This window comes from Aulostomus chinensis, chromosome 4 (genome assembly GCF_037954235.1).
Source record: "Aulostomus chinensis isolate RoL2024-O1b breed Wild chromosome 4, RoL_Achi_v1.0, whole genome shotgun sequence".
NCBI lineage: Eukaryota > Metazoa > Chordata > Actinopteri > Syngnathiformes > Aulostomidae > Aulostomus > Aulostomus chinensis.
Genome location: NC_141323.1, coordinates 1,430,564 through 1,449,539, shown reverse-complemented (window position 1 = coordinate 1,449,539; position 18,976 = coordinate 1,430,564). Strand labels below are relative to the sequence as shown.

The 18,976-nt window shown below is 42.2% G+C and overlaps 1 protein-coding gene across 7 annotated transcripts in view; it reads right to left on the bottom strand.

The window, feature by feature from the left end:
• nav3 (neuron navigator 3) overlaps nt 1–18,617 on the bottom strand; it is a 198,400-nt gene extending 179,783 nt beyond the window's left edge. For all 7 annotated transcript variants that reach the window (XM_086200982.1, XM_086200974.1, XM_086200975.1 and 4 more), the window contains exon 1: nt 18,185–18,617. In XM_086200982.1, the coding sequence (XP_086057108.1) occupies nt 18,185–18,442 (258 nt within the window). In that variant the 5' untranslated portion in view covers nt 18,443–18,617. The remainder of the gene's footprint in view (nt 1–18,184) is intronic.
• Between the last annotated feature and the right edge of the window lie 359 nt (nt 18,618–18,976).

The window sequence follows — 18,976 nt, the reverse complement described above, 5'->3', positions numbered from 1 at the left end:
GATCGGGAATGTTGCCATGAACATTCACGCCATCTAATGCAAAATGCAGAGAGACTTATAAGAATGCAATGCGTTTAATGAGGATTTTCGCAGCCTAATTTGGCAGTGGATTGAATATATAATAAACACTCATTCAATGAAACTATGATGCACTGAAGCTTTAATACAGCTTTTCAATGGAAGTGACATAAGCCAACAATGTCAAAAGGCCAGCTTAGAGTCACCAAACTTCTCATTTAGTGATGCAATGTGGAGGAATGCAAAGGAAAGGCATGTCCAACATCATCCGCTGTACTGGATTTTGGATAGAATGCTTCAGGCTACACTATGTGGATCCTTTGAAAGTGTCAGAAGAGGGACGAAGCAGCAAAAACTTATACAAAAGTCTTTTATCTCTGAACGGGCAGATGTCTTGGGTTGGACAAGCGGCTGGCTAGTTGCCAGTCAGTACGTGAACCCTGTTGCTGTTGGAAGGAACCTACTTATCCTCTCATTGGTCCAATAATTAGTCTCCTGAGTTCAGGACTTCTGACAGCCCTTTCTCACCAGACAGAGAGTAAGGGCTGAATGTTTGTCCAAGCTTTCTTGATGTCACAAATCTCCTTAATAGCTGATGATTGCTTTCAACCTATGAACCCACTGTTGAGGTGATGACCTCCCAATGTTAACAGAGACAAAAGAGTCCTTGTGTGTGCAATCAGCCTCTTCTTTAGCATGTGCAAATGGCTTTTAAGTCATGTGAGTGATATTCATCAGCACAGGGTCTTTGTTTGGAGGAGATTTAAAGATGACAGGTTAGCAGGCTCACAATAGGCATTGACTTTGGGAAAATCACTGTGCTTGAAGCAATGCAACAAAGCCGTAGCTTGATTAAGTGACAAGGCTGATGGATAGAGAGGGGAAATTAAGAAAAGCCTGGGAGGATGCATCGGCAAAACTCTGGATTGTTAGAAGCAAGTATGAACTTTTTAACGTGGCAATAGCAACAACAAAACCAGCCAGTAAATAAAGCCAAGCTCTGATGTGTGTCAGGAGAATTATTCTGTGAGAAAATTTGCTCCAGCCCAAACAACAGAGCTTTGTTGGCCAAGTGGGGAGGCCAGTGGAGGGAGGGAGGAATATAGAATTCAGCTTCCAACTCTGGAGACACTGTCAAGGGCCGTCAGTTCATGTTTAACACTCTTTAATGGCCGAGTTAACACACTTTATGGGCAAGGTTAATACAGTGGAATGGCAGAGGCAGTAAAATTGTGATGTTGTGGTGGAAATGAGGGTTTTTTGTTTTTTTTCGAATGAAGAGGTCCTTTAGAGAGGTGGACGTTGAGGCCAGAGGAGGAGTAATATCACAAGAGCAGAGGAGCTGAAGTCATTCTCAAATTTATATCCAACCCTGATCCAACAAATCAGACGAAGATGAAGAATCTTCAAATATACATGTACAAACTCAATGACATTCAAGAGGGAGTCCTCTGCCAAACCCAGTGTAAAATAAAATGGATCTTCCCCAAAACTTAGTTCTTCTTTAATCTATGCTAGATTCTCCTCAAACTGATTTGAACTTGTTCCAATCAATCCAACTTTATTTGTAAAGCCCTTTAAAACAGCCATCGTTGACCAAAGGGCCTTACAGAGTAATAAGTTAAGCATCACAAATAAAAAACAAGATAAAAAAGATAAGAATAAAAGAGACATAAAATAAAAGTAAGTTACAATTTCTTGTGTCAAAAGCCCAAAAAAAAGAGAGATGGGTTTTGAGTAGGCATTTAAAAACAGACAAGAGGTCTCTCTGCTGTGCTGAGGCAGATCACCCCAGAGTTTTGGAGCAACCACAGCAAAGGCATGATCTCCTCTGAGCTTCCATTTAATTCTGGGCATATTCAGGAGCAGCTGATCAGCTGACCTTAGAGAGTGAGTTGCTGTATATGGATGTAGAACCTCAGAGTGGTACAGTGGGGCTGTGTGAGCAGCCAGTGGAGTGAGGCTAAGATAGGGGAAATGTGTTTATATTTGCATGTACCAGTTGGAAGACTTGCAGCAATGTTCTGTACCATCTAATGGCGGGTGATGGATGATGCACTAACCCCTACATAGAACACATTACAATAATCCAGCTGATTGGTAACAAAGGCATGGATTACTGTCTCAAACTGTTGTCTTGAATAAATTGGCTTTAGTTTGGCCAGCTGCCTTAAATGATAAAAACTTGATTTGAAAACCGCTCTGATCTGGCTGTCAAGCTTGAGGTGTGCATCCATTTTTACCCCTAAATTAGTGATTGTAGCTTTAATATGCTGAGCCAAAGACCCCAGATCAGGGAAGGGTGTTTCAGAGGAACCACCAAAAATCATTACTTCAGTTTTTTTCTCATTAAAATTGAAAAAGTTCAGAGCCATCCAGACCTTTATGTCATCAAGACATTTAACTAAGGCAGCGACAGAGTAACCTTTTTTCTTAAGAGGGATGTAAGTTTGATTGTCATCTGCGTAAAGGTAGCATTGAACCTCATGCTTTTTAAGTATGGAGTCAAGCGGGATCAAGTAGAGAGAGAAGAGAAGTGGGCCTAGGACTGAGCCCTGTGGACAAGACAGAGGAGCAGAGGAGGATACAGAGTCGCCAAGGCTGACACAGAAAGTTCTATCTGCCAAGTATGACCTGAACCACTCCAGTACTTAAACCCTGATGCCCACCAACTGTTCCATGTGAGAGATCAGGACCACATGGTCCACTGTGTCAAATGTAGCAGTTAGGTCTAAAAGTACAAGAATAACGCAGTCACAAGAGTCTGTGACTAAAAATATATCATTGAAGATTTGGTGCTGTGCAAAGATTTAAAACCAGATTGGAAAACCTCAAGAATACCATATGTTATATGAAGCGGTGTCTACAAGCTTGTTCTTACAGTCAACCCAAGTTGCACATCTAAGATAAGTAACATACATCACTTTCCATATCTGTACCCCCCTTGTGAGTGACTTTTGTACTCTGGGAGGAGGGTTTGAAATATTTACTTTATACTATGTCCAGCTTAAAAACTCTTTTGTTTGCTGGAGCATTGTAGAACTGTGTCGTACTTTAAACTCATATTAAATGGGATTTTGAGATTTGTATTATAATTGTATTCTTTTGAGTTGAAAGTTATGTCTTGTATTTCTATGGCTTTTTGATTTTGTTAAGCAATTTGGGTTGTCTTGTGCATGTAAAGTGCCATAAATAATATAATTGCCTTGCCTTACTACCTGATATTTTGATGTTAATACAACAAATAGTGATGAGGGGAGAGTCTAAAGGTGCCAAACCACAAATGTCCATCCATCCATCCATCCATCCATCCATCCATCCATTTATCCAGCTTCTTCCGCTTATCCGGGGTTGGGTTGCAGGGGCAGCAGCCTAGCAGAGAAACCCAGACTTCCCTTTGTCCGGCTACTTTGTCAAGCTCCTCATGGGGGATCCCAAGGAATTCCCAGGCCAGTTTAGAGATATAGTCTCTCCAATGTGCCCTGGGTCTTTCCCGAGGCCTCCTGTCGTTTGGACGTGCGCTGAACACACCCCCCCCCCCCCCCAGCCACCTCATCTGACTACTCTTGATGCGAAGGAGCAGCGGCTCTACTCCAAGCTTCTCCCTGATGACGGAGCTTCTCCCCCTGTCTCTAAGGACCCAGCCACCCTCCGGAGGAAACTCATTTCAGCCACTTGTATCCGCAGTCTTGTCCTTTCGGTCATTATCTAAAGCCTTTTGGCTCATCTCCCTCTTCACCACGACGGACTGATGCCGAATCCACATCACTGTAGATGCCGCACAAATCTGCCTGTCGATCTTAGACCCATCTTTCCCTCAATCATGAACAAGACCCCAAGGTACTTAAACTCCTCCACATGGAGCAGGATGTCATCTTTGATGTCCCTGACCATTTTGTGTTTGTGTTTACTGGCTCTTGGATTTCTGTTACCAAGGTTTGGCCCTGGGCTGTACGGTGGTGCAGTGGTCAGCACTGTGGCCTCACAGCAAGAAGGTTCCGTGTTCGAGTCCTGGCTCGGGCACGGGATCTTTCTGTGTGGAGTTTGCATGTTCTCCTGTGTGGGTTCTCTCCGGGTACTCCAGCTTCTTCCCACCATCCAAAGACATGCAATTTGGGGACTAGGCTAATTTAATACTTTAAATTGACCATAGGTATGAATGTGAGTGTGAATGGTTGTTTGTCTCTCTATGTTGGCCCTGCGATGGACTGGCGACCTGTCCAGGGTGAACCCCGCCTCTCGCCCGTTGACTCTGGGATAGGCTCCAGCCCCCCAGCGACCCTTAATGTAGGAATAAGCGGAAGACACTGGATGGATGGATGGAAGGTTTGGCCCCATCTGGTGGCGACTGGTTGGTTGATATGGCGTGTGTTGTTGATGGCATGGAGGCAGTCTCTTGGATTTCGGACAGGCTGCACCTGGAAGAAAAGCTATAAAGGCAGCCTCTCTAGAACTGTTTTTGCTCTTCCCCTCCTTCCTCCTCTTTATGGTTTGAGTATTGTTTCGAATAAACTCGTGATTGGAAATGCCAATTAACTATGTGGACTTCCCTGTAATGTTATGGCTCAAACAAGCAGGGCATAACATCATCCCCAACCCAAAGATGCCACTCCAGCCTTTTCTGGGTGAGAACTTTGGACTTGGACTTGGAGGGGTTGATTCTCATTCTGGCTGCTTCACACTCGGCTGCAAATCAATCCAGCGAGAGCTGAAGGTCAGGGCCTCATGAAGTCAGCAGGACCAAAGCCTGCAGCCACCAAACCGGATCCCCTCAACACCCTGGCTGCACCTGGATATTCTGTCCATGAAAGTTATGAACAGAATCCTTGACAAAGAGCAGCCTTGGCGGACTCTTACCCTCACTGGAAATGAGTCCAACTTACTGCCAGCAATGTGGACCAAGTTCTGGCACCATACATGGAGTCAACAACCCGAATCAGGCGGTCGGATACCCTATACTCATGATCAATATGGTAACAACAATTTTATAGACATTTCAAACTTCAAAAAAAACTTCTTTTTTTTTTTTAACCAAAAATCCTGAGGCCTGGTTTTTCAAAACATGTAATGTAGACTAGTACAGTAGTGGCATACTAAAAAATCATCACATATTACTTTGTCAAGACCATGATTAAGGCTCTTTTCTTTAACCATCTTCAATTTACTATGGATCTAATGAGGCAAAACACAGAAATATGAATATATGAACCACGTTGGTAAAACTAGTTCCAGGAATTGAGTCCAAGTGCTTACTGTCAAAAAGCACTGGAACCACCAAGCTTCTGATTAAAAAAAACAAAACAAAAACAAAAACAACAACAACAAAAAAAAAAACCTGAATACTGCACAAGACCTTACTTCAGTTTGGTTTTTGTTGACGCACAGACACAGACATGTACCCACATGGCTCCAGTTGCAGTTTTCAAACATGCACTTTCACACTCCATTTGCTCTTACCAAAAGGCTATGGATGCATCAAATGCTGCCACAAAACTCTCTACAGGCTGGCCAGAGGCTTGAGGGGTCACACACCACTGAGTCGGCCTATGAACCCATGACAGCATGCGGAACACAGGGTCTGCATCAACCTGCATTATCTGTGAGCTGATATAAACCTCAGAGGGCTGTCTTTTCAGTTATAGAATGTCCAAAGATGACTTCAAGGCACTTTTATATAATTTTGGGTCCATTTAGTTGTACTGTATGTTTCTGTCAGTTTCCCACCTGCAACTAATGTCCTGATGAGCTTTTCATGTAACCCTACTGCAAAGGTTTAATCCCATCCATGCATATTACAGCCAAAATATCTGAATGAAAAAGTAAATATCCTTCAAAAGGTGCTGCTGCTGAAATTAAACATATTAAATATAAAGAAATGAATGAGCTTGAGTAATGATTTCCATTGGGCATTTTATTGGCTCTTACATAAGCACAGACACAAATGTAGATACTAAGGAGAAATGACATATCTGGACGGAAGGACGTGGAAAAATAATGAGAACATAGATGTCAGTTGGGTGGGTAATGATGAGTCTGAATGTGAGGGTTAGCTGCATTAAAAAAAAAAAGAAAGGAAAAAAAAAGAAGCATGTGTGCTTGGTCTGTTTAGCGGCCTGTAAAAGCTTGTGCCAAAGCAGGCAGGGCACAGCAATAAACCACCACCCAGTAGAATAAGCTTTTCATCCAACCAACTGCATCTTAGACTTTGGTTTTCTATTTATTCCTCAAATAATCCATAATATAACCCAAAACTGTTGCAAACACCTGGGAGCTGCCACTTGTAAATATTTTATTGAGGGGGCTTCATTGGATGACGTTTGCTCCAGTGTAATTGTTCACACGAACAAACATTTGTGCATCCCCATGAAAGCATACCTATTATTTTGCTTTAGTCCTGTAGTGTGTCCTTCTGGAGTCATATTTACTGATTAATGCCTTGCAGACAACTTTGATTAGGGGTTTGCTTCGAACATATATAGGGGTGGAACTGCGAGGGAACTCGGGGGAGAAGTTAAGAGGGAACACTCTTTTAGATTTCTAAAGGGATGCAGGGGTGAAAAACACCTGTGTGATATCAAGGCACATATTTGTGAGTAGGCAAAATAGGTCCAATCCATTTCATATTTTTCTAATTATAATATATAATTTTTGCATGATGATTTCTTTTCACTTTTTAATACCAGAAGTATGAGTGTGCTTTGTGTCCTAAATGAGGACCTGGTTTACTCAAATTTATGTTAAACTATTTTTTTTATAGCAGGTAACAACAACTTTTTACATATCCAGTCGAGTCAGTCTACAGACATAGCACCAAAAAAACAGCAATGGTTATGATATGTCATAAAAATTTACAGAAAGAAAAGAACTCGAATCCCCCTTTAGAGAACCCACTTAAGCAAATATTTCAAAAAATGTATTTGCCTAATTAATTGAAGCTAATGGATACTGATGGCTTACAATAGCTAGATCAACAAAACAGAAAAACTGTATAAAAAATGTCCATTCACACCCTTTCAAGTACATCTTCATTTCAAACACTGTTATTAAGCTACAAACAAAGTAAAACACTTCTGGTTCAGTGCTACTGTGAATGAACAGGAGCAAGTAGGTTAAACTGAATGCATTAGCTGGTTGCACTCATTCAATGCAGTGCCGAAATAGAAGTATTATATAGATATAAATGGATATAGAAGATGTGGATTATACCAAATGATGCACTTGAGAGTTTGTAAACTGATATTTTTGGGCAGTTCAGCTGTTGTTATCCATCATTAGCTTCAAGCTAAATATATACATGACTGGCCTGTTCGGCATTTCTGGAATCACAAATAAGTTAAGCAGGAAGGAACATAATGTCTTTGTGATGCCACTACACTTGTTTATGAGTACTTTTAGATTGAAGAATTGCTTTAAATTGATATAGTTCTAAAGAGACCAAACAGTTCCCCATGACCAAGCACAAAATACCGCCTTTTAATAGGCAGAAATGCAAAACAGGGCCAGGACTTTATCTGCCTTAACTGTTTTTAGTGAGTGAGTGAGAGAGAACGAGAGAGAGAGAAAGAGAGAGAGAGAGATGCAAAGAGAGACAGAAATCCACAAAACACGTGCTGTTATCTGGATTAAGTAAAAACCTGTGATAAAAGTAATCTATGCAATTAGCAACTGTATATGAGTGACAGTAATTTAGTGCCACTGCTGAGTCAATACCACAGGGATTACTGGAGTGACTCATAACATCAACGATACTGAAAAGCAACACAGACTGACACAGAGTGCTAGCCCTTGTCAGCATGTGTTATGACATGTGTTTGGATGTTTGCTCGGTCAGACACTTCTGACACCGGTTGTTGTGGCTTTCCCAGATGTTTCCCTGCAATGTCCTGGCTCATACAGAAGAGAAGAGAAGAGAAGAGAAGAGAAGAGAAGAGAAGAGAAGAGAAGAGAAGAGAAGAGAAGAGAAGAGAAGAGAAGAGAAGAGATGAGAAAGTGACAGCTGGGGAAAGAGAAGTGGGCCAGGTGTGTGCTAATTCTCCTGCTGCTTTTCTCATTAGAATTATCATAAAGGGAAAGATTGACAGAGGAAGAGGAGCAAGAGAGAGAAAGGTAGATGTTGATAGAAATGTATGGAAAATAAAAATGACAAAAAGGGGTTATTGGTAAAGGTCAAAGGAAAATAGCAGTTAAGTGAGTTGGACGGAGTGGAATAAACGAAAGGTTCCAGTTGGCGGAGGACAAAAAAGGAGGCCAGGGAAGGACTTGGGGAGGAATGCTGGGAATGGAAGCGAGCAGAAAGACAGTGACAGGAGACAGAGTGGAAAAAGGAGGTGCTGGGAATATGTGAAAAGGAGGGATTGAGGGAGACTAAAGGAAGGAGTGAAGAGGATGCTAAGAAAACAGAGCAGACAGAACGACTGTTGACAGACAGCTGAAGAGAGACAAATGGAGGGAATTGGAGGTGGAAGTAAAGATGTGGGTCATCTATATAGGTGCAGAATCCAGACACATTTAGTTTAAGGAAAGGCTTGCTTAAATGATTTTGTGCTTAAGTGAAAAAATAATGTTCGAGCAGTATCCAAAGGGATTTGAATATCATACATCAGTGGAATGGAAAAAAAGGAAAAACTAAAGTTTTGAACACCAACTTTGGCAAAAGTATTATAAAAAATCAGTTGCAGATTGTGCTATCTTTCATTCTCTTTTTTAGATCCTTCCATAATGTATGCACAGTAGTAGTGCTGTATCTTATCTTGTAAATTTGATTTATTCTTTGGTTTACGTAGAGGCACCCTGTTTTTTTTTTGTTGGAGTATGCTTAAAAAAAAAAAAAACACTCTTCTTTTAATGAGCCTGGGCTGAACTTGTCCATAACTTCCTGGCTAACCTTTTCTACTGTATCAGCCGGTGGCACACATGACACCTCAAGCTGGCTTGTGGAGTTGTAGCCTTTGACGCTCAGACAAAAAGACGAAACTGAATGTATTTTACTGTTAGATTTTCAGCTTCACCCTCACGCGCTCTCTGCACAATTGCTAATGGACCACCGAGGCACTAATGGAGGTTGATAATTGTGTTCCATATCTTCATCTTGAAAAATAACATTCAAAAAAGGGTGGAAGGGAGTCATTACATATCTGTTAGTCATTATAAACACGTTTGGCTCTTCAGTAACTGCTGCTCATCACTTACATTGAACTTTCACAACATGTAAAGGTGTCCTTCACTTGTTTCTCCCTCTCTCAAGAGACACATGTACGAAACGCATTATCAGTGATAAACTCAGACGAAGCCCATGCGTTTCTGCCAAGGAGGCTGATGCAACTGTGGTTTGAGTTGAGTAATAACAAATATACACAAATAAAAAAAACAAATGATTTATTAACTTGCGTTTTATATATGTGTTTCATTCCTTACCACATTGGTCATTTCATAAAGTTTTAGTCATTTTTAATTTGCTGATAAATTGTTACATCTCCACCTAGCTGCGATATGCTCAGTAAAAACTATTTGTTTGAGCAAATGCTTTAGTCATCCCTCTTTTAGCATTTGCATTGCCAAAAGTTTCTTTGTATCAAAATATTCTGTTCTGAAGTCAGATGATGGTATATTGTTGTTTTTCACTCTCAGGGAAAACTATAATTAGACTATTCTTGCTCATATAAAATAATGAAAAAATATTAAAAGACACACACACACACACACTCACTCACACACTCACACACACATACACATCATGTAAAAATGTGTCTTTGTTGAGAGCAGGTGGCTTTTGCTTCTTTGTTTGTGTTTCTTTGCTTAAATCATCAAACAACAAATAAGTGAACCGTCCTTCTCTTGGATCATTTAGCGAGCCTACCTTTGAACTAGCAGAAGGCCTAGAGGGTGTGTGTGTGTGTGTGAGCGCACACGTGTGTGTGTGTGTGTGCGCACAAGTGCCATACCAGCCTTTGCATGACAGATTTTCATACACACACATTTTCCTTCGTCCAATCATGATTCCTCACGCACCGAACACAGTTAAAAACATTACAGAGACCAAAGTCTATGAGACAAATAACAGCCCGGACGTAGTGGTGGTGGTTGTGGCATGGGGGGGGGGGGGGGGGGGCTGCCTTGCTTTAATCTCAGATATTTATTGAAATATGGAGCCTCAGGCAAGAGTCTGTAAGGATCCAAAATTCCAGGTGCAAGTCGCTGTGACACAAAGGTCCAGCTTAAGATCACATGATAGGCATGAGGTCTTATTAGGAAAATAAACCTCGAATAAAAGTGAAGGGAAAAAGTCCCAATGAACTAAATGGAAACATCCAATCTCCCAGACTTCTTCATGGATTTTATCAAGAAATGAATCACTGCTCTGCTCACATACTTGAACTTGTTTGGCAGCGAGCTTCATTTTTCTAAATGTTTTGGAGAGAACACTGTAACTCTACTTCCAAGGGAGGGTATTTTTAACTGGTGTGGCTCTACTGTAAACACCTCTGTGTGTTCTCACTCCAAAACTTAAACACCAATGTCCCCGTGGCACGGAAGGCAATGAAATACTAAGACAAAAAGAACTAGGCAAAGGGGGGAAGGATAATATTGTCTCAAATATTTTCCCTGCTCCGAAGCAGGGGTCAGGAGGAATCTTAGTGTGAGGGGGTGATATTGCAACAGTGGACATCAGTTTCAACATATGTTAATCTAATTTTGCACGGTTTCGTTTGATAATCTTGTGGTTAAAATGGTGAACGCGACCAAAAATCACAAACTTGTTTCCAACTTGGATGGGGCAGAGCGAGCTGGGATGGACTCTGCTGTTAACACATTAATCCTGATTGGCTGAACAGACCGCAGGCTGTTAATCTTTAAACTGGAGGGCAGTTAGAAGGACATGGTGACAACAACTAATTTTCCAATGTGTATTTCATGCCATCTCTCATGTCACTCTGCATTGAGGTCGAAGGCGATGTGGTTTATTTTCTTTTTAAAACACTACCTTGTTCCAGACCCTTCCCTAACTTGCTGGCTTGAAGATGTGTACGGCCATCGCTACTCATTAGCATTCAAACCTCTTTCACAATGTCTCTTCCAGATATGGAGCCAAGCGAGTCAGACCACCCATGACTGGGACACGTTCAGACACCCCCCCCCCCCCCCCCACTTGAACAAGTCGGCCCCCTCAGGCTGCCTCTGTTATTTCAGGAGTGTCAGAGTCACATGAGGGAGAACAGTGACTGAGTGAGCCAGAAAGACAGAAGGAGCACATTTTCATTGGTGACATAGTGGAATTAAAATAAATGCATCACAGCATGAGGTTTTGATGAGTTAAGAGGGTCTCTGCACTGCTTTTTTAGATTTTCAAATAGGGAGAACACATTGAACGTTTTTCACCTCACTATGAAATTGTGAAATCTGTAGTGATAGAGGGATGTCCAGCATTTACCCACAACTCTAAAGCTGATATCATACACTTGAACAGATGTGGACAGACAGCTGCAGCCCCGTTGGATATACAGAAGTCAGCCCTGCTGCTGTACACATGTTTCAAATGTCACACAGGTCGTGCGCCAGTCATAATAGTATTATGAAAGCAGATTAATGCACATGGTCATATTTTATGTAATTCCTGGCAAATATGATCCAGCTCATTACGAATTTTTTTTTTTACTACTATTAGTTATTTACAGCGTTTTTTTGTGTGTGTTTATTTTGTTTTTTCCTCTGGAGTGCATGTTCCTTACACGAGTTCACTGGATCAGTTAGCTTTGGTCTGGGAAGGCCTATACTGATTGTTGTTTTAAACATGTTTTGCACAAACAGTTTTTCTTGAGTCCAAACTCACACTAGTTTATGGCAACAGAAGATCATATTTGTGGAACCAAAACCAGAGTCTAAATACATAGACATGATGGTCCACTGTTATCAAATCCTGCCGAGAGAAATCCATCCTTGAGAACTTATCACATTAATGTATTGATGCTATAGGGATTATAGTCTGGACAAGGTCTGGAACTGCTTATGAGCAGAGCCAGAGCCTTCAGCTATCAGGCTCCCTTCCTGTGGAACCGTCTCCCAGTTTTGGTCTAGGATGCAGGCACCCTCTCGACCTTTAAGAGCAGACTAAAGACCTTCCTTTTTGATCAGGTTTATAGTTAGGGCTGCTTAGGCTAACCCCTTAGATATGCTGCTATAGGCATAGGCTGCTGGGGGATCTCCCATGATGCACTGGGCTTCTCTCTCCTCCTCTCTTCCCTCTCTGTCCTCCTATATTTATCATACTCATACATATTACTAACTCGTCTTCTTCTCCAGAGCCTTCGGGCTCCCCTCATCCCAGATCCCGGGTGCTGCTGGAGCAGGCTGCAGACCTGAAGAGGCTCAAGCTGACACCCGTAGCACCACCTGCTCACGTCCCCGTCTGTCCATCAGTCTCTTCCCTTTATCGCTCTCTTTCTCTCTGTCCCACTCTTTCCTTCTGCATATCTGTCTTCCTCCATTATCTGTCTTTGTCCCGCTCTCCTGCTGTCTTTCCCCCCAACCGGTCAAAGCAGAAGGCTGTCCCCATTGAGCCCGGATCTGCTCGACGTTCCTGCCTGTTAAAAGGAAGGTTTTCGTCACCACTGTTGCAAGATGTGCTTGCTCATGGAGAATTGTTAGGTGTAAATTCATTGAAGGAGTGTGGTACTAGACCTGCTCTACCTGGACAGTGTCATGAGATAACTTTTGTTGTGATTTGGCGCTATATAAATAAAATTGACTTGACTTGACATGAAACGTATTACATATTGTCCAAAGCATCCAGACTCAGTTGGATTTATATCAATGTGGATGTATCTGCTGCTTTCATGATAATTATACAGCATATATAAACTGGGTTACTGAAGAGATAAAAGCATGCAGAAAGTTTAAATTCTCTGTGGAGTATGATAGCAATAATTCCAACATCATGTGCATTCAGATGAAATACAAGCTTTGACAGCAGACAGGAACAAAAAATCAATACAAACAAGAACAAGTGAGAATGAGAGAGAGAGAGAGAGAGAGAGAGAGAGAGAGAGATGTCAGGCCCACCCACACAAGAGAAAGGCATGGAGAGGAGTTTACATTCTACTCACTCACTGAAACTCATTGGACCCCGACATGATTATCTTGGGCATGCCACCTCACTTTTTTACTTTGAAGGCTTGCTAGTACTGGATCAGCTCAGGGCAGGAGATGCACCAAACAAGACAAATTCAACAACGGACCCTGACTATTTCCTCATAAGAGAGGGAGAGAGAGAAAAAAAATCAACAGGATGTTTTTTGGGTCTCTAAGTGGGTGAGTGTGTCTGGCACTCATCCACACTTCCGTTAAACACTTGTTCACAAGGAGCAATGTTCCAGGATAACATTGAACCAACATCAAACATTGACATAAATAGAAGCCTGCAACAGCTCATATATACAATGAGCTGCATTTCTGAGATAAAGATGCGTTTGCCATCAGCAGTGTGATAAGAAAGGTTACACAAATGAAGATAAATTTCAAATCATTTAATAGGACTCCTAATCATAAATTTACCAATATTTTCTAACGTGAAATATTTAATAACTTTTACAGAACACAAATTTATTGTTCTGTACTTGATGAGATTGACAGGTGATTGGACGCTGAAGCAAAAACCTGTGGCCTGGAGGAGTGAGTTTGTCACTGAAACATCATCAGCTTTACAGCAGACTGCTCTTATAGATGCAATTTTAAAGCTTCACACTGAACACTCAAAACCAACGGGGGGCGCCATATAATTTGAAACTGAATGTGAAATATGTGGTTGTAAATTACATTTCCGTCGATTTATGTGGTGACTGAAAGAAGCACCAGTTATGTTTCTATCAATGCATTTTGATGAACATTTTGAAGTATCACATTTTAAAAGATTGATGGGAAAGGTTACACTGGCAAAAAAAAAAGTCCCTCAATTTTACAAAGGGGTAGGGACTTGCTTGAAGATATTCTTGCCTTTTTCAAGTACTGTATGTGTAAATGTGCTAAAGGCTAAAAACAGACACTTTTTCCTCCTCAGAACAGAGCGATATTACAAGAAAGGACCGAGTGGTGACAGCTTATTACGGTCCTTACTAATCATTCCTTTGAACAAATTTAACTGTAAATAAATCAAGAGCATCTTGTTCTAGGAAGTATCAAGATGAATCCAGTGTATGATACATTTTCTTCAAAACACACTCCAAGTTACCTGGTAGAACGCCCCTGGGGTGTGTGATTTGGACAGCTGCCAAAACTCTTGATGCACAAGATAATTCCCTATCAGTGTTGGTGGCCTGACACTTCATTAAAGACAAGTCAAGTCAGATAAGCTCTTCATTCCCCCAAGTGCCAGAGGCAGAAGTGTAAGAAGAGACACAGGAAGAGCAACTGTCACCACTTGTTCTCATCTCAGTCACACAGGAGAAATAGGAGAGTCCTTGACAGTCATAATCACAGATGGATTAACATGGGAGGAATGTGTATGGAAAATAGGTGTCCATGTAAATGTCTGAATCAGTTAGATGGGAAATTTAAAACAAGGGAACATGCAACATAAAAGTGCAGGCCTCAGCAGACTGGGACTTTCCAGTGAATCGATAGAGTGTACCTTCAAATAATTCCTTCTTCTGTCTCTCTAAATGTGGGACATTAATGAGACAGAGACACACACAGGCATTACATTTTCATACTGCATCAGTCGCACTGTAAGCCTTCGTAACAACCACAAATCATAGCATACACTTGTTTATCATAATAATTGTTTACCATTGAGGCTGTTGTATAGTTCAGGGATGGATATGCATTGCACTTTAAGTGTAATCTAAGGTTTATGGTTTATAAATATACAGTATGTATACAGTATGTTCATCTATCGGATAATATGTAATGTCAGAGATGCAGATTATATGTAAGAAGTGAATTTCCTCAAACCAGTAGTATAGACAGAGGTAATCAGATGAAGTTTGGGCAGTCCAAATTCAAGAGAGCTGACAGAATTAATTTTGGTGGGCAGATGATGATGCTTCGACTTCTGCAGTGTTCATTCTCATGACGTTCAATCATGCATTTAGTCCTCAGACATACAGTTGGAACAAACACCCGAGCAAACATTCACAAAAACATGCGGACACAGTTTATGGACACTCCTATGAAAGTAGGTGTAGTCGATCCGTGAGGGATTATCTAGCACATAATGCATAAAAACTGATATGATTCTGTTGAATGGTGTCCCAAATAGACTCGCCTGGGCCTTTTAATCGAACCCTTTTCATAATGATAGAACAACCTGATGGCACCCTGCATTCGTACTGCGCACCCGCCTTACAGACAAACACAAAAAAATGTAGCGCCTAATCAGTACAGTGGTGATAAATTGATTAAATTAAACATAGCACATGGTTCCTCCTTAGGTTTGGGGAGGGCAACATTAAGCCTGCTGTCTTCTGCAAACATATCCTCAAAGGAAAAAAGAAGAATCTCCTCTTCCTCTTTGTTAACCACTTAAACCTTGTTTTCATGTATCTGTTAGGTTTTTTTTTTTTTTTTAAGAAATATTGTCAGAGGATGCTGATTCTTTCAGCTGATTCTCATGTTGGTAATCTAGGAATGTCTCTCATGTTGTGCTACATCTTCGTTGCCCTCGACTGTCTTCTCCCCAGCTACTTTCACCAGCTCTTCTGGGGGAATCCCGAGGCGTTCCGAGGCCAGCCAAAGATATAATCCCTCCAGCGTGTCCTGAGTCAGCCCCCAGGCCTCCTCTCAGTTGGACATACCTGGAAAACCTCCCCAGGGAGGCGTCCAGGAGGCATCCTCACCAGATGCCAAAACCACCTCAACTGACTCCTCTCAACATGGAGGAGTAGTGGCTCTACTCGGAGTCCCTCCCAAATGCCTGAGCTTCTCACCCTATCTGTAAGGGAGCCCAGCCACCCTGCGGAGGAAACTCATTTCAACCATTTGTGATCCTGTTCTTTGGTCATTACCCAAATCTCATGACCATTGGAGAGGGTTGCAGTGTAGTAGACAGCTGAATTGAGAGCTTTGCCTTTTGGCTTAACTCCCTCTTTACCACATCGGACCAGTTTAGCGCCTGCATCATCCGCCTCTATAAATAAAAAGCAGTGTGATATTTTAAATCTCACATCAGTTTGTCATTGACCTCATGGAATTTCAAACTATTCCAGTTTTTACACATCCAGTATGGGATGAGTTTAACTCAGCTGAGCAAGACAATACATACTGGAACTGGGGTTGCATTAAACAAGGGCTCATGCACTGTACCATACACACACACACACACACACACACACACACACACACACACACTCACAAATGTTTGATAATCGGACTCAAAACTAAACAAGGCGTAAATGTGAGGGAGCAATGACAGCGTACAGTCCACATTCTCTCCCTACTTTATCCTCTAAAGGCCTGTAGAATGGTTAGAAGGAATTGTTTAGGGGTTTCACAGCGTAATTAGACATACTAATTACCCCTCCATACCATCCATTCCTCACCCACAGCAACAGGCTGGGGCAGGCCTGCCTCCAAGCTGCTCCAGGACAGGGACAGCAGGAGGAGACTGCACTGATTGTACATTTGTTTAGCTGATGCTCGATATATCAGTGGTTCTCAAAAACATTTTTAAGGTCATGAGATGGATCAGGATCAAAGCCAATCAGAGGAGGAGAAGAAGTAGATCTTCAAAGAAGGTAGTAAAGAACAGAAACAGAATATACAGGTTTATTTTTGATGGAGGATTCTGAAAGGGAAATATATATATATTGTCAATGTATTTTGCTTGCCCCATCATGGCTCCAGATCAGTCTTAATAACCAGTAACAAAATATGGTCACAGTTTAGCAGATTAATTTTGTTACTAATTTGACTGTATCTTTAGATGATAAATTAAATGACTTGTACTGGCGAAGCATAATTTTCAACTGACACCAAAAACAATCTCTGAGACCTTTAAGAGTTCTGCGGTGGCCCGTTAACAAACTGAAAGTCAAGCTGAAGTTGCCGTTTCAGCAGCAGGTTAATGATGAAACCTCCTCCATCTGACCCCCCCCCCCCACTCTCAGAGTGGCCCTGCAGGCTCAGACTCAGTCACGGACACGCTGTGAGGATTTAGAGGCAGGGGAGCGCTGGCCTGAGCTTTGATGTCTCTGGCCCACGTTTCCTCTTGGTCACGAGGAAAAGTCGGCAGCTTTGTTCAGCATAAGAAAGCCAGAAAAAACTCTTTTCATTTTTTTGTGTCTCTGTCAGAAAGTCTTGTAACAGAAGAACGAAGCAGAAGGGGGAGGACTGAGGACAGATCAACTGGCCAAACAGGAATGTTTCACTTTGCACTCTGACAGCTCTCTGGATGTGGGACGGGACGAGGTGCTGCTGAAACTATTTGGCGGGGATTTTCGAAAATTCTCTTCCTCCTTAGCAGTCACTCTGCCTTCTCTGTGCAGCCAAACACAAGTGCAGAAACAAAAGAGTTTGGCACAGCTTGAACTCAGCATAGCAGACTGATTAACAATGATTTCTGGAAATCAGTTTCACCATCTGAAACATTTTGACGCTGTTGGGGTATTTAGAATATATCAAACTGAGGATTAGCACTAACAATCTAACTGATATATTACTCAGCAATAGGAGATAGTATCGAGGGTAAAGAATCCTCGAATCTTTGAGGATTCTTTAGTATCACTTAAGTATGACCCTTGAAGTAGTTTTCCCTCCCTGGGTTAGGGTGAGGGTTAGGGTGACTTCCCATGTAGGGACCATACAAGTTTTGATTAAATAAAAAATACAAAAAACAAACAGTCAAGCCGCTAAGCTGCCACTACCACACACACACATGCTGATTGGGCACCAGGATGAGGTAATATATGACTCATCAAGTTTTCCCTTGCATAATGACTTCAAACCAGCAACATCATCCCACCGTAGCGTACATGACTCATCACTGAGTGCTTGGCAGGCACCTGCTCAGATCCAGAAAGGAAAGAAAGCAAGCCTGACACCTGTGGGGCTTACACACACACACACACACACACACACACGCACACATACACAAACACACACACACACACACACACACACACACACACACACACACACACACACTAGATTCAACAGGAGTACATCCATCTTCACTAACCTTGCAGATCTTGCTCTCCTCAGTCCCACCTCTGGACTTCTCTTCAGGTGTTTTTGCCTGCTGGTACTCTGACTTGGCTGACAGCTGGCAGGAGAGCCCTGGGGCACCCTCACCTGCCTTAAGGTCCTGCTGGCGGGCCATGTACCCCTGTGAGGTGGCTGCCCTGACCGCACTTGGGATTGGGAGAGCAGTGTGCACTGGCTTGGCGCCCACCGTGGAGGGCTGCCTGAGTTTGGATGCTACACCAACTACCGGCATGGTACTTCCTAGATGCAAAAAATAATAAAAAGGGAGTCCAAAAAGTACTGAAGACAGGGGAACAGGAGTCTCTTACTAATGTATGCTACAAGAAAGTAAGGAAAAACTTAAAAAAGGGAAAAATAAAAAATCAGCAGTTGCCTCTCAGTGTGAGAGGAAAGCAACTGCGCTCATTCTGTAGCCCACAGCGAGCAGGACTCACAGAAACTGAGAAAGCTTCTCTTTCCTCCAGTTCACTCCCTCCTCCTTCTCCTCCCACAAGCAATACTCCTCCCTCCCCTTCCCTTTCTCCCTCTCTCTCTCTCTCTCCCGTCAGAAGTGCGCCACAAAGTCAGCCAAAACAGTTCAAGGGGACGTGAACTCCTCTGGAAGGTATAACCACCATTCGGCAAAACTGTGATTACAGAGACCTGGTTGTGTGTGTGTGTGTGTGTGTGTGTGTGTGTGTGTGTGTGTGTGTGTGTGTGTGTGTGTGTGTGTGTGTGTGCGCGCGTGTACATTCAGTCTTCTCTCACACAACTGTCAAAGCACCTC